Source organism: Bison bison, unplaced genomic scaffold, assembly GCF_000754665.1.
Source record: "Bison bison bison isolate TAMUID 2011002044 unplaced genomic scaffold, Bison_UMD1.0 scf7180017864160, whole genome shotgun sequence".
Lineage (NCBI taxonomy): Eukaryota > Metazoa > Chordata > Mammalia > Artiodactyla > Bovidae > Bison > Bison bison.
The window spans coordinates 6,494,294-6,509,744 of NW_011494732.1; the positions used below are offsets into that span (position 1 = coordinate 6,494,294).

Genomic DNA, 15,451 nt, shown 5'->3' on the forward strand with positions numbered 1-15,451 from the left:
AAGAGACCCAGGGGCCTGGAGACAAGAATGGCAGAGGGAAGGGGAGAGATCCAGTGATGAGGATGAGTCTGGAAGGAAGGGACCTTCAGCCAGAATTGGAGACCCAGGGAACAGATCTCAGGGACACCAGAGAGAGTGAAAGTGTGCCCGCTAAGGCACTTTTTGGTTAAGCAAACAAGGTCCCTATGATTTATGTTTTGTCAGGATGAACTTTCCATATCAGGAGTTTATTTCACTGAGCAACCAATCCTGGTAAAAACACTGGAACACCTTAAAAAGGAACAGGGTGGGGAGGAAAGTCAGACAAAACAAAAAGGAGAACGTTTGCCTCCAGGTCGAGCAACACGGTGACTTAGCACAGGGCTGCTAGAACAATTGTCCCACCCCTTCTGCCCCTAGCTGGTGGTTCACCTAGGGCCAGGTTTCAGGCGCGAGAGGAGAAACAGAGACTGGACAGAGAAGAAAGGAGAAAGTCCACTGGGGGAGGGAGGCCGAGCTGGAGAGCAAGAAAGAGCCTGAGTTGTGGGGGGAGAGGCCCTGGGGCAGTCCTGGATCCAGCCTGACCACGAGTCACTAGCTGTTAAGGCGAGTCAAGACAGAGTTGCAAGTCACCAAAGAATCGACCCCTGAGCCATGGGCCAGAGACTCCTGAAATGAGGGACACTGCCAGGACGCAAGATGGGGGGTAGATGGCCTGGCTGTAATTTATATCAGGCTTCTAATTGGCTACCAACTCAGCCTTCCAACAAGGTGGTCGACAACACCCACCCACACCATGTGGGAGCCCACAGTCCTGGCGTTCAAGTTGTATACAAAGTCAGGGCCACACTGGAGACACCAGAGCAGCCCACTCTGTGAGTAAAATCTCACAGGATCTTACTCTTTACTCCAAAATCACATGGTGTTCATGATTTGAATTTTTCTTTTATTTTCTGAAATGGAACCATTGTACATTGTACAAACCATATCTACTGATGGAATAAATAAGTGAAAAATTATACTCCTGTACAACACACCAAAAAAAAAAAAATCGTAAGAAAAAAAACAATTAGGTAACGGTGAATAAAAAGGTCTTTATATCTCTAACCAGGTCCTTGGCTGATAATGGAACATTCCAAACCATGACATCGTTGGTAATGGGAGGTCACCACCTGTGAGTCGGTCTTCCGCCTTCGGGTTATGGGTGTAAGTGCCAGCACTTTGTGGAATGTGTAACCGCAGCATCCCCAACTTCAAGTTTTGCGGGGAGTTAAGTTCGCCCTGGGAGCCCTTTAGGCTGTGGGGCCTGGTGTTGGCGGAAGGCATTCGCTTAGGCCCCCCGCCTCTGGCTCGGCCGGCTGAAAGGTCTCAGATTCCGTGGTGGGAGAAGGGTGAGGGGCGCAGGATGGCGTGGGGCAGGGCGGTGGCCCTGAAGAGCGGGCCGTGTTGGGGGAGGAAGCACATGTGGGTTTTTGCAGTCTCGCCATCCCGCGTGGAAGGCCTTCCTGGCCGGCGTGGATGGGGGCGCAGGGCCGCTGGCCGCTCTGCCTGGCGTGGCCGTGGTGGGGCCCAGTCGGTCCGGACCCCCGGCCCATTTCCTACCTTCAGGCACTTCAGAGAAAAACTAATGACAGCCTCGTATCCTGGGCGTCATCTTGTGTTCACCCTCAACCGTGTCCGCTCCCCTTGCCTGTCGAGGGGACCCTGCTATTTCCACGGATGCCTGTGTTGTGATTCGTCTTCGGCTGTCTTGCTTGTCACCTCTCGTTTCCCAAAAAAAATAAAAAGGAGGAAATAGATATCCAGATTCATCTTTCATCCAAATGGAGTTTTGCTGCAAAGAAAGGAAGTTAATTCTCACTCTATAGGATCTGGAGGTAAAGCCGCCTTGAGATACGCTGAGAGGTAACTCAGAACACAGTTCTCCCAGAACTGACTGCCTGAGGGGCAAAATTGATAAGGATTTTTTAAGACAGAAACCTTCCGGCATCCTAACTTCAACATGACCATTTTCAAAGTTTGTGTGTGTGTGTGTGTGTGTGTGTGTGTTTCCCTTCCCTTGCTTCAGGAGACATGTTTGCATGAGGTATTTGAAATTCAGGAACATTTTGATTCTTCTTGAAGTGCAGGAAATAGATTGGCTCCCTTCAGAAACAAAGAAGAGCCTCACCCTCAGAAACGCTTAGAAAATGGAGTCTGGCAGACACTCCCCATGGTGGTCAGGAGAGAGATCCACACGTGAAAGGTGGGACTTGAATATATGCACCAATTGGCCGAACAGAAACAAAAACAAACGAACAAACAGAAAAAAAAAACAACAACCAACCAACAAAACCCGGAGCCCCCCCTCCCCCCTCACACAACTCAAAAGGAGTTGGAACTCCAGTGCAGTAAAGAAAGCTCAGGAGAAGGGGTAAGGGTCTGAGGAGTCCATAGAGGAATTAAGAGCAAACCAGGCCTCAGAACCAAACAGTGAGGCAGTTCATCCAAGGTGGGGGGCGTGGGGAGAAGAGGTGCTTCTCCGTTTTAGTGACAGGAAGCTGTCCCAGTGCAGGCAGGGGATGGAGGTGGGGGAGGGACCCCAGGGCCCCCTTTCTGGAGGAGCGCAAAGCTCTCCAGTTTCTCGGGGGCCTCATTTCCGGCCTTCAAGTTCCAACCCTTGAGGCCTGCTCCCCCGTGGGGACCCTCGGAGCATCCTGGGAAAGAGACACGATCCAACTGATGGCTCCAGGAGTCGGAACAGTGTGCAGAAAGAAGCCAGTGGACTCTGGATTTCAGCCGACTGCAACCTCACCTCCCCCGCGGATGGGGCCAGGTGGAGCTGGGGAGGTAGACTAGGGCAGCAGGTGACTGTGGATCTGAAATCCAAGCGACGTCCTGTGAGAAAAAGTTCAGCACCAGCTATTCCTGACGTCTGCTCCCAGCCTCCTCTGGCCCTTTATCGTCTTAAGGAGACTGTCCTGCCATCAGCCGCAGAAGCCAGTCTGTCTTCGGAGGTGTGGGAGGTTCCCATATGGGGGAGAGGGGCTGAGGCGGGAAGTGCCAGAACAATCCAAGGGCTCTGTATGTCCCTCTGGGCAGCTGTGGGCTTGGAAACACCAGTTCAGATGCCTCAAGTAAGCCCTGGGGACAATGCCCAGACATCTGAGACTCCTCGGACCCTGGAGGCTAGCACTGTCCCCAACCAGGGCTCAGGGTGTGTCCTGCAGCCTCCCAGCTGCACCTAGAAACCAGATGGCCGGGGAGGTCCTGCTCTTCTGTGGCCTCAAGCTCTCCTTCTCCCTGCCTGGTCCACTCCAGCTGAAGTCCTGAGGCAGGGAGGAGAAAGACTCGAGGACCGGAGCAATGGCTGCCTGAACTGAACCAAGAGGGCACTTGTAAGGGGAGATGCAAAACAACCAGGAAAACATGCCAGAGGTCACCTCAAGGGCACAAGGCACAAAAAAAGAAAGCGGAAGGAATATCGGTTGAACAGTGAAAAGCCCCGATGAAAAAGCGAATTCCTGATCAGTACCACCCTCAAATAGCTTATATCATTAAATAGAGGAGTGGGGAGGAAAAAAAAAAAAAAATACAGCAGCAACACAAATGTAATCTTGGCTTCAGAGACAGTGTCCAGACGCTCCTGAGCTGTCGACCCCGCCTTCCCCAGGACAGTCACTTCAAGATTCGAGTGTTTTGCTTCACAGCAGAAAGTTCTTCAGTGTCTGAGAAGTTACGCCGTTCTAGGTTTTCTTGGATTTGCACTTGGCAAACTTGTTAAGTTAGTAGTTCCCTTTGCACCCGACAGGGATCTGCTCGGGTGAGGTTGTTCAACAACTAAGCCTGCGGATGGATCTCCCGTGAGACGTGGATCAGAGGACTGAACTCGGCGTCTACATCTCCTCGGAGTTCTGTTGCGAAGCCTCCAGTTTCATCTTTTTGGAGGGTGGCACTCCTTCCAGATCCTTGGGGTTAGGAGGTGGGGGAAGAGGAAGAAAAGAGAAACGCAGGTTGACACCCCGGGAGAGCAACTCAGGTCAGCTGGGAGGTTACAAGTTGAGGGTGGACATCTGAGGTTCTGACCCCATGGCCCTGGCATGGACTCGAAAGGGTTCATGGACCCACCGGGAGCCACACACCCGAGCTACTCCTATGTCCACCAAGTCACCTGTGTCTTCCAATTGCTCACTAACTGCAGGGTAATTATATACGCAGTTTTAAGTTTACTCTCCAAGATCGAAGGTTAGACCAACCTGGCTGTGTTGACAACAGCTCATCCAGGGCTCAGCACAGGTGCCTGGCCTGGGGCAGACATTTATGGAATGCATACACGTTGGTTATTCTGGGGGAAGGGTCTGTAGTGCCACCAAATTCCCAAGAAATTCCAGCACTCACACACACACACAAGTTCAACACTCACTCACCTACTTCTCCCTCGACTTTCTCGCTCTATCATCCCAGACAGCTCCAAACTAACCCATTCCCCAAGTTCAGCTCCTAACGTCACCCATCCTAACCGGCGCTCCCATGGCTGGCGATGGCCCTGAAATCTGCCTGGGATACAGCTGGACAGCACCCTAGAGTCCTCCCTTCTCGCCACGCCTAACTCCATCTCCAGAGACCCTCGGCCCACCCACGGCTGCCCTTGCCAGCCGCCCCATCCACACCTGAGCCCTCCGTCCCTCGTCTGGCTGGAGCAGCACCTTGCTCCGCAGCCGCCCCGCCCAGCCTTCAGCAGAGCTCAAGAGACAGTTTCAAAACAGAGATCATACAGAGCATAACACTGATCTCGGAGCAAAATCCCAACTCCTCATCAGGCCGAGAAGGCCCCTCTCCGTCCCCTCCTCCTCGTCCGCCTGGCTCCAGCCTCCCTGGCCTCCCCTGCCGTTCCTCAGGCTGGCTTCTGCCTCTTGGCCTGTGTAACCTTTTCTCTCGTGCTCTCATCTCACTCCTTCCCGCCCACAGCATCTAGGAGGGCTTCTTTGCATCACCCTGCTCCCATTCTCCTACAGCTCGAACTGCAATCCACTTGCTGGCTCCTGGCTGTGTCTCCGCCTCCCTGAACCCATCCTCCCTGTCCCCGTGAGGACAGGGACCATGTCAGTTGGCTCACACTGCCTCCCTAGGACCCAGCTTACTGCCCAGTACACAGTGGAGGCCCAAAAGGTGCTAAACAGAGACCCCTGGGTCTTGATGGACGAGGTGAGTGAGTTTCCTGAGAGTTGATATGACAGGAAGGCAGGAATAACTGCCCCTGTCTTTCCCCTGGCTTTTCCTCGTGAAAGTGATAAAAGCTCGGTCTCAACGTAACAGGACCAAGTGGGTTGCTGTGCCTTCTGAGGAAGGGGGATACCATTCAGGCCAAGTGTCCACAGAGCATCTGCATGGCGGGGGGACAGTATATGAGCTTGGCAGTGGACGCTGGAAAGAGAACAACTGTGCCGTGAAAGAGAGGGAGCAGCAGGGAGTGGCTGAAGAGGGGGACGAGGAACCTTTTTCTTTTTTAAATGGGCAAGGCTGAATGTCAATGCTGAGCTCTCCACTTCAGGGCGCGCACCCACTGTCTTGCTCACAAGCCGAGTGGCTCTGGAGACAAGGGCATGTCTGTGTGAGTGTGACGCCTGCGGAAGGGGCCCCATCTCAGGTCTGGGTCCCTGAACATGGGAGTGGAGGTGGGGGTGTGTCAGAATGGAAGACCCCTGGACTTTCCAGATGCCGGCGGGGAGCACCAGATACCCCCGGGGTGTGGATCAGCATCTCGAGAGGCCAGGAGATGCCAGCTGCCATCCTGGCTTTTGCCAATTCTGAGGGTTGGATTTGTATTGTAATCAAATGGGCTCACACTCCGCTGGAGGCCCAGCCTTGCATCTCACACTGTGAGAATGTTTCTTTATTTTCTATCTGTACCTGGCCAACGCACTTTAACAGCTGCATACCAGGCTGTGCATCTGCCACTCCGGATTTATTAAAGCCTTTCGAGACACTCAGGTTTTGGCCGGTTTTCTGCCATGGCAAACTCGTCTTTCATCATCACTGTCCTCCTGTCTTTGGGCCCCTGGAGGAGTCTTGGGTAAGCTGGCAGGGGGTTTCGGAGCTAAGGGTGCCAGGATGTGAGGGTCTGAGAGTCTCTTCCCCTTGAGGAAGGCCTGGTTGAAGGCTCCCTAGAGTACAGATCAAGCTGGTCCCCTTTCTCTGCAGCTACTTGTTTTCAGTTTCTCCCCAGGTGTGAAAATACTCAAGTGGAAATAGTCTTATTAGCTGCAGTTTTGATACCCGAGTCCCCAGACCTCTTTGATGAGCACAGACGACGGACAGTAAAAAAATTCACAACAGAAGCCAAGGCAACGCTGGGGCCTCTGCTGTGTGTCCAGCTCTGTGTTAAGTGCTACCCATATTTTCTCTCCTCTTGTCCGTGTTCTGGCCCCAAGATAGTCCTGTGATCTCACTGTGGCAGCAAGAGACACTGAGTCTCGTGTGTGTGTCAAGTGGAGGATCTGGGATTCGAACCAGGGACATTTGCTCCCATCAGCAAGGCCACCTACATCTACACTGTTTGATTGAGACGAGATTCTGGCAAACAGTGATAACCTGGAAAGGGGACCACGTAGCGGGGAGTGTGGTCAGATGCAAAATTCCAAAGGATGGTTCGTCTAGCATTCAGGAGTCTGAAGACCTATCTTCCCAGCTCTAAGTGAAGTTGACTTTGGGTCACTGAGACTGGGCAGTGCTTTTGTGGACCCGAATAAACAAAGTGATGAAGCTAAGGCTGGGATAAAGGACTGACCCCAAGGGGGTCCTGTGTGTCTCCTCTACCGTGGGCCCAGTGACCAGACCGGCTACAGGATGCTCATGGATCCTGCTCAATGAATACCAGAGAGTTCCAACCATCTAGAGAGCAAAGGAGAAAACAAAAACAAGAAGACACCTTTCAACGTACCCCCGACACCCCAGCAGGCTCCTGGCCGAGCTGGCTGCCCCTCTGAGACCTTGATCGAGGTACCTGAGAGATTGTGGATGTCTCTGCAGCCAGGCCCGCATCTCCAGACAGCTGCCGTTCAACTTGCTCTGAACTGTTCATCGAGTTTTCCATTGAAGACTGTGAGTTCTGCTCGTCGGAAGCATCTGAGGGAAAAGCAAGATGACAGAAGCTGTTTTCAGACACAGGCGATACGGAGCCAGATGAACCACTTACTAAAAATACCTGGAACTGGGTAAGTTGGGAGGCCAGGCAGTCTGTCAGGACTGCAAGGAGCTGGGGGGCTTGGGAAGCCTCTTATTTTTTAAGGATGTCATTTTAAGCAGCCAGGCCACACTCTGCCACTGGGGACTCTGACCCTTTCCCTTGCACACCTATTACCTGCCAAGTGCCAGGAGAAGCCATGTAAAGGATGCTACAGGCTTTATGCTGCGTGCATCTGGTGCCCTCTAGTGGACACAGCCTGCTTCAACCATCATGGCTGCAGGCCCCTCCCTCCTCCATTAGCGAGCGTGGGGGAATTCACAGAGGGAACTTCTACTTTGTAAACATTTCTCTTGGTAATACGGATATTTTTCTGATTGCCATTGCAAGAACCAAAAAATACAGGGGGGAGGGAATGAAATCAGCAACTACCTCATGTCACCCACGGCCGCCACGCCACTAACATTTTAGGGGATCTAGCCCTATTTTTCCAGATGTTTCTCCCTACATGCACTTCTAGTTCTGCATTCTCCCCAAATAGGGATCTCACAATATTTGGGAAGAATTCTGCACGTCTTTAAAAAGTCTATAAACATGAGCGCCTACAAGATGGCTGCACAGCATTCTATCAGGCTGTCATTTACATTTAATGAGTCCCTGTTTTGCTGGTCATTTGGGCTCTGTCTCATGCACCGGTCTCCCTGCTCCTCCTACCACGTTCTGTTAGCAGAAGGAAGGTGCAGGTCTTAGCAGGCTGTGGGAGGTGGTGCAGCTTTGGAAAGAGGGAGCAGCCGTTGCACCTGAAGCTTATCTTAGGCACAGAGCGCACGGAAGGAGCAGCCGCATCCCGCCCAGGGCCCTGCTCTGCTTGCATTCAAGATACCAACAACATATGTCACCCTGATTTGTTAAAAAAAAAAGAAAAGAAACACACTAAAATATTCAAGAATGTTTTACGTTCTGGGGTTTCTGAGATAGAAGCACAGCAGAGGGAAAAAATTTCCCAGGTCTAAGTTTTCTCTTTCTTTTTTTTTTTTTGGCTATGCTGTGCAGCCTGTGGGATCTTAGCTCCCCGACAGGGGATCGAACCTGCACCCCTTGCATTGGAAACGCAGAGTCTTAGCCACTGAACCACCAGGAAAGTCCCCAGGCTTAATTTTTAAAGCAAGCAAGCAATTAAGAGGAAGGAGCGGGGAAAAGCAGGCAATATTCCAGAGCTTGAGGCCGGCAGGGCACAGAAGGATGGGGAGCAGGGCGGCAGGAAGGAGCTGCAGCCCTCCTTCCAGAGGCTGAGCCCTAGGATATCCCTCCCAGCGAAGGTGCCGTTAACACAGACTCTGCTCCCCCAAACCAGCTGCTCCCCCGAAACCAGCAGCCCTGAGTGCTCAGGGCAGTACCAGGAGACCCAACACCCTGCCACGGTCTGAGCTGGGTTCTCCTAACGCCATCAGGAGGGTCAGGGGGTCCACCACACCAGGACCCCTGGGCTCTTCCTACCAGCTGGTGTCTGGGTGGGGGGGACACAGGGTCTAGACACAGACTGGGTTTTTAAAATTATTTAATATATATATATTTTATTTGGCTGCGCCAGGTCAGGGTTGCAGTGCACAGGATCTTTAGTTGCGGCATAAGGGGTCTAGTTCCCTGACCAGGGATCAAACCCGGGGCACCCAGCATTGGGAGCATGGAGTCTTAGCCACCAGACCAGCAGGGAAGTCCCAGACCTGGTTCCTAATGCTACCTCTGCCGCTTGTTCCTATGAAGCCGGGCTCCCTGTGTCAGACCCCCCCACCCTCCATAAAGTTGAGGTTGACAACAACTGTCCTGTTGAGCTGCTATGAAGATTAAATGGAAAGATGGAAAAAGGACCCAAGTGGCAAAATAATCCCACGTGGGAGTAAATGAGGGATCATCGAGGGCAGGGAACCAAACTCCCCATAAACCTGACATTTCTTTGGTATCTCTAGTTTTACCTTTAAAGACCACGTTAACAGCAGTTCCTCAAAAACACACAATTTCTATATGACCCAGCAATTCTACTTCTAGGTGTAGCCCCACAGGAACTGAAAACAAGTCTTCAAACTGATGTTTGCAAACAAACATTCACAGGAGCATCACTCATGATGGCCCAAATGTCCATTAACAGATATGCAGATAAACACAACGTGGTCCACCCACACAACGGAGTATTATTCAGCCACGAAAAGGAACGAAGCACTGACCCAGGCTACTGTGTGGATGAATCTTGAAACCATGATGCTGAGTGACAGATGTCAGTCAACAAAAGACACAGGTTACATGACTCCATTTCTATGAAAGGACCAGGAAAGACAAATCCACAGAGACAGAAAACACAGATTGGTGGAGGCCAGGGATGGAGGAATGGGAAGTGGCAGCTGAAGGGTACAGAGCTTCCTGTCAGAGTGATGAGAACAGTTTGGAATAGACAGAGGTGGTGACTGCGCAACATTATGAATGTGCTAAATGGTACCGAATTGCTCACTTTAAAATGGTGCCTTGCATGCTATGGGAATTTCACCTCAATTTAAATAAAAGAAAAATAAATCCACGTTAACCTTATATTCTAGTTCATATTATAAGTTTGCTTTAACAAACCTTTGCAGTTGTTATTGTCCTCCTTCTCTCTTGAATACAGACCTCTTTTTTTTTTAAAAAAAAAAAAAAAAGCACTTACTTTTTTGCCTGGTGTAGGTCTTAGCTGTGGCATGGGATCTAGTTCCCTGAGCAGGGATCAAACCCCAGCCCCCTGCACTGGGAGCACAGAGTTTTAGCCACTGGCCCAGGAGGGAAGTCCCGACAGAGCCCTTTCTGCCCTACATGGTGGGCTTTGCAGAGAGGAGAGGGAGGTGGGGCCAGGATGCAGGCTTAGAAATCATGAAGGTGGTGAGTCACCCACAGAGTGGGTCCACAGAGTCATGCTGACCCCTTGCCTGGCCCAAGAACACAGCGGGAACTGGCCTTGGAGCTGGCCAAGCGTTCCAGGCAGGCCCCGCTGCTGCAGCCTGGTTCTCTCAGCCCAAGGCACTGGAACTCACCCAGGGGAAATTATTTTCCAAGGGCCTAAATTTAGTCCAGGGACTTTGGACATTATGTCATTCCCTGAACTCACTTAGCAGTAAACAAGTTCAAAGCAAGGTCAACAGCTGGCGACCAACCTGCCCTGTCCTGCAGGAAGCGGACCCCCACCTGGGGAAGGCTCCTGACAGTGTGTAGGTGGGCCTGGCCCCAGGGGTGTGTCCCCTGGGCAAAGCTGGGCAACTGTGCCGGCCCAGAGGCCTGGCCTGGCGGGGAAAGGACGCTGGTGTGGTTCCCGTGGACCTGTGGCAGCGGGTAGGAGTGACAGGGTCCAAACACAGCAGCCATGAAAGCACAGACCCAGACAGAATTCCTGCAGCCGAGCTTTAAGCGACCCTTCAGGGCAAAGGAGATGCAGACCCCAAACACGGGAAAACCGAGGGCAGGCCCAGAAAGCCGGGATATGCCACACTGGCCCCGCCCCTCACCGCTCCGCCCTCCCTCTGCCCCGCCCCACCCACAAGCTCCACCCCCTTTCCCAGTGACCTGACGTGACAGGCAACTTTCATTTGTCTCGAGGAAACAGGAAGGTGCACCCGAGGTCATGCTGCCAGCCTGAGGCCACACGGCCAGCACGGGTCGGCCCAGATGTGACCAGCCTGTCTTGCGTTCATGGCCCCGTCCCAGCACCTCTCCCCAGGCCCAGCAGGGGCTCCATGGGGAGGAGAAGGGATGCCCATGTGCTGTACACGGGAGAAGGCTGCACCAAAGCCGCTGGGACAGGATTCTCAACGGGTGTTGGTGTTTTTCCCTGTTCCCCCAGGGAACATCTGCCCCACCTGGAAACATTTTTGGTGTCACTAAAATGGAGGTGGATGCTACTGGCATTTAGCGACAGGGATGTTTCTCAGTGCTCCACCATACACAGGACACCCCCACAGCAAAGAATCCCGAGGCCCCACAAACCTACAGAGCCCAGGTGGAAAGGCCCTGCTCTGGGGGAAGCCATCCTGCCCATGGCACGGGTGGAAAAGGGGAAGACCACTACAGACACTGTAGATGTCCACGGCCCTTTGTCCCCATAGCCCCTCTCCAGGGCCGCATCCTCCAGACTCACTCACATCTGAGCAAAGATGCCAAGGGACGTGAGTACAAGACGCCTTTCAGCACCGTCGGTGCAGGGGAAAAAAGCAACTCAATTGACCCACCAACACGCGGACTATTTAAATACATCATGGTACAGTCACAGCTCTGAATGATAAGCTGGTAAAGAGAATAAGAAAGACCCGTATGTCTTAACGTGGAACTATCTCCATGGTGACTGTTAAGTGAGAGTGTTCTAAAACGGGAGGTAATCATCTCACATAGATGTTTCTAGGTACAGACTACCTCTAGAAGGCCCCACAACAGATCCAGCAGTGGTGGTCTGTTAGGGGACCTTAATCTGCATCCTAATTCAGATCCTCCTGGCACATGGGCACATTGCCCTGACCTCCCCAGGTACTGCCCTATGGTCCCTTCTGCCTGGATTTTGCTTGGTTCCCTCCTATTCCTGCTCATCCTTTAAGCCCAAGTCAGACAGCACCTCCTCCAGGAAGGCTTCCCAGAGGCCCCCAGGCTCCATTTCCCTATTGCATCTGACCACAAAGTCAAGACCCCTTATGTTCCAGGCAGTGCCAGAATGAGTCAGGAGGGCTGTTTAATTCAGACTCAGATAACCTTTGCACAGAAAATCTAAAGGAACACTCTCTTCTTCCTCAAAGACATGTGCATTTCCTCCCAGGCTCTCTACTCTTAGTAGAAAAAAAAGGTTCAAGAAACATATTAACTTTTTTTTTAAATCAGTAACAAGAAAAACAGCAGTGATCACAGGGTAAAACATAATTGCCTTTGGCCTCGGTGGTGGGGAGATGATAGGGAGTGGTGGGGAGTGTGGTAACTGTAGTATGTAGGTCCTTTGGGCCCTCCCTGGAGAGGCAGCCACATCTCTGCTCTAGCTGGTTGCAGCTCTATGGGAATGCAGGCTTCTCTTTTCAAGAGAAGCTGGAGATCGATCTTATTTTAAGTGAGATTGCTCAATTTTTAAATTTTGCCATCAAGTTCCAATTAAAAATAAAAACAACACTGGGCTTTGGGGCCACACCCGCACACCACATGCTGGATCTAGTTTGTCTGCGACCTCTGTGGACTGTAATTCTCAGCTTCAATGCCTGTCTTTCCCATGAGCTCTTGGGAGTCTGGAGTGGGACTGGGCCCTGCCTGTCACCCGGGATGAGTAGGGAGCCTCTCAGGGGGCTAACAAGTGAAGTGTGTGGAAGAGACTAGAACCAGATGTGAAGGAGCTCTCCAGCACAGGACGGCCTTCTCCCCAGGAAACGCACACCCTCCCCAAGCACCGAGAAGCCAACAGCCTTGCCCCACCGGGTAAGAGCACATCACCCCGAGCCTCTTCCTGGAAACCCAGACTGTGCTCGGGCATCTGCCGGCACCCCAGACCCACTGGCCCTGCCCCTCCACCTCTCTCCCATCACAGATGACGGCAAGGCCATTTCTCCAGGCACCAGGAGTCACTCTCAAGCCCCCTCTCTCACGGCCCATGCACCATCCATCAACACGCTCTGAAACACACCAGTATTAGACAATCGGAAACTATTGTTCATTTTCTGAGGTCCAATAATAGTCACTGTGATTATGTAAGGGAATGTCCTTATTTTTAAAAGAGGCACAGTGAAGTGTTTAGAGATAAGACATCATAAAGTCTACAACTTAACGTCAAGTGGCCCCAGAAAAAAATATTTTTAGGCAAAGCAAAAACAAAACAAAAAAACCCCTCAAATAACAACAGCCTCCAACAAAAAAACAAAAGACCCCAAACATTAAATATCAGCAATTGACGAAATCGACTGGTGGGTATACAGTAAAGTATTACACTATTCTTTCATTTTTTTGGAATATTGGAAATTTTCCATTTAAAGAGAACCTAGGGACTTCCCTGGTGGTCCAGTGGTTAAGACTCCATGTTTCTGACGCAGGGGGCATGGGTTTGATCCCCGGTCGGGGAACTAAGATCCCACAAGCCATGCAGCATGGCCCCCAAAATAAAGAAATAAACAGAGAACCCAGAAATCTAAAAATAAACAAACCTATACATATGAATAGGGCTTCCCTGGTGGCTCAGTGGTAAAGAATTTGCCTGCCAATTCAAGTTCAATCTCTGGGTTGGGAAGATCCCTTGGAGAAGGAAATAGCAATCCACTCCAGTATTCTTAACTGGGAAATCCCATGGACAGAGGAGCCTAGCGGGCTACAGCCCATGGGGTTGAAAAGAGTTGGACAAGACAGCTTCTAAACAACAAGAATATGAGCTCTAGGCATTACCTGTCTCTACCGTTACCTTCTGGGGGCCAGAACTTGGCAGGACCTCCTTAAAGTCCCTTCCAGCTGCCTGGCTGAAAGCTGGCTATAGAGAGGTCTCTCTTGAGCCCCACCCTCGAGGGCACATACCTTCGGCCCCGGGGAGCTCCTTCCCATCGACCTGGGCCTCGTCCACCTTGGCGTCAGTGCCATCGCCAGGCGCGGCTGAGTTGGGCTCAGGAGCAGGGCTGGAGTTGCTGCTGTTCTCCTGTTTGATGGGGGAGGCATCTGCGATGGAGCTCTGGTTGCTGTTATCATCTGCATGGCAAGGGAACAGAATCACAGCGTGAAATGCTGCAGCTGCTGAGAAAAGAGGGGTAGGAGGTCATGAGTCTCTATTTGGGTGAAGAAACCAGGTATCTCGTGGGCCTGGCTCTGAAGCAATGCAGAGGCTGGAGCACGGTCCCAGGAGGCAGCATCGCCAAACTGTTTCATGGGATCTGATCCAGCCCTGGGCCAACTGCACTTGATACAAAATTAAAGGAGAGACAGAAAGAGAAACAAGTTCACAACAGAAAGTGAATATTTTACAGGACAAGGTCCCAGGCTCACTAACAAGTCAATGCCATTAAAAAAAAGGAGGAGGGTACTTCCCTGGTGGTCCAGTGGTTAAGAATTTGCCTTGCAATGTAGGGGATCGGGTTCAATCCCTGGTTGGAGAAGACCCCACATGGCTCGGAGCAACTAAGCCCCCGCACTGTATTGAAAGATCCTGAATGCTGCAACGGACACAGCCAAATCAATCAATCAATATTTTTTAAAAAAGAGAAATGGGAAAGATCATTGTCATATTACAGATTAAAGAAATTTAAGAGACCTAACAACTAAACATGACGTGTGGGATTTATCTGGGTCCTGTTTTGAATGCGCCAGCTCCGAGAGACATTTGGGGACAACTGGGGAATTGAATACAGTCTGGAGTTTCAAAGTAAGGAATTAATTTTGTTAGGAGTGATAATGGTACAGTGGGTAGATAGAAATGTCATTTATCACTGACACATGCTGAAGTGTTTAGGTACAGACTTAAGTATCATGGTGTGGGGGAAATGTACTTTAAAATCTAGGTTGCATGCAACTGTCACAATTCCCGGAATTTCATACTCAAGAGCTGTGCAATTTTGAATTTGTAAATTGTATTTCAATTAAAAAAAAACCTAACACATTTAAAAAATAGGTGAGGCAAATGTGGCATCATATTATGAAAATCTAGGTGGGTGGGCATGTGGATTTCATCAAACAATTCTCTCTAATGTTCTCTATTATGACATTTTTTTCATACTAAAAAGGAAAAGGGGAAGAAAGTTCATTGGGCAAAAAGGGCACTAGGGGTGGAGCTGGGGGTCCTGGGGGTACATACCTGCTTGCCCTGGATCCTCTCTTGGGCACAAAGAGTCATTTTCTTTTCTTTCTTTCTGTATTTTGCTGCACCACATGGCTGTGCGATCTTAGTTCCCGACCAGGGATTGAACCTGGGCCCTCGGCAGCGAAAGCTCAGAGTCCTAGTCACTGGTCTGTAGGGAATTCCCTACAATCTGTCTTTTCATACTGAGTTATTCCCCGAGGGGGAGCACCGTTCCTGGAGGTACTGCAATGCCAGGTTGATGTGTGGAGCGGACAGCGCAAGCTGCTAGCCCAGTGCCTTCCTCCAAAGATCCATGTACTACACTGTCCTCGGATAGAGATATTAAACTGATAAGAACAGATACCACACTTCGTTTTAGCCAACAGGCCGAGAAGCGATCAGAGTCATTTTAACCTACAGATACCCACATGATCATTTCAAAAATATTACTACAGCTTTACCCTGCTTTTCTGGGCCATGCTGTGCACCTGGGACCAAAGCCATTTTTGTAAAAACGA

The 15,451-nt window shown here is 51.1% G+C and overlaps 1 protein-coding gene across 1 annotated transcript in view; it reads right to left on the bottom strand.

Moving 5' to 3' along the window:
- Nucleotides 1-911: 911 nt before the first annotated feature.
- The window catches only part of BCL7A (B-cell CLL/lymphoma 7A), a 26,290-nt gene continuing 11,750 nt past the window's right edge, over nucleotides 912-15,451 (bottom strand). Inside the window, exons 6-8 of the mRNA XM_010841424.1 lie at nucleotides 13,682-13,849; nucleotides 6,899-7,083; nucleotides 912-3,926 (exon numbers count right to left, since the gene is read on the bottom strand). Of these exons, the coding sequence (XP_010839726.1) occupies nucleotides 3,855-3,926; nucleotides 6,899-7,083; nucleotides 13,682-13,849 (425 nt within the window). The 3' untranslated portion in view covers nucleotides 912-3,854. The remainder of the gene's footprint in view (nucleotides 3,927-6,898; nucleotides 7,084-13,681; nucleotides 13,850-15,451) is intronic.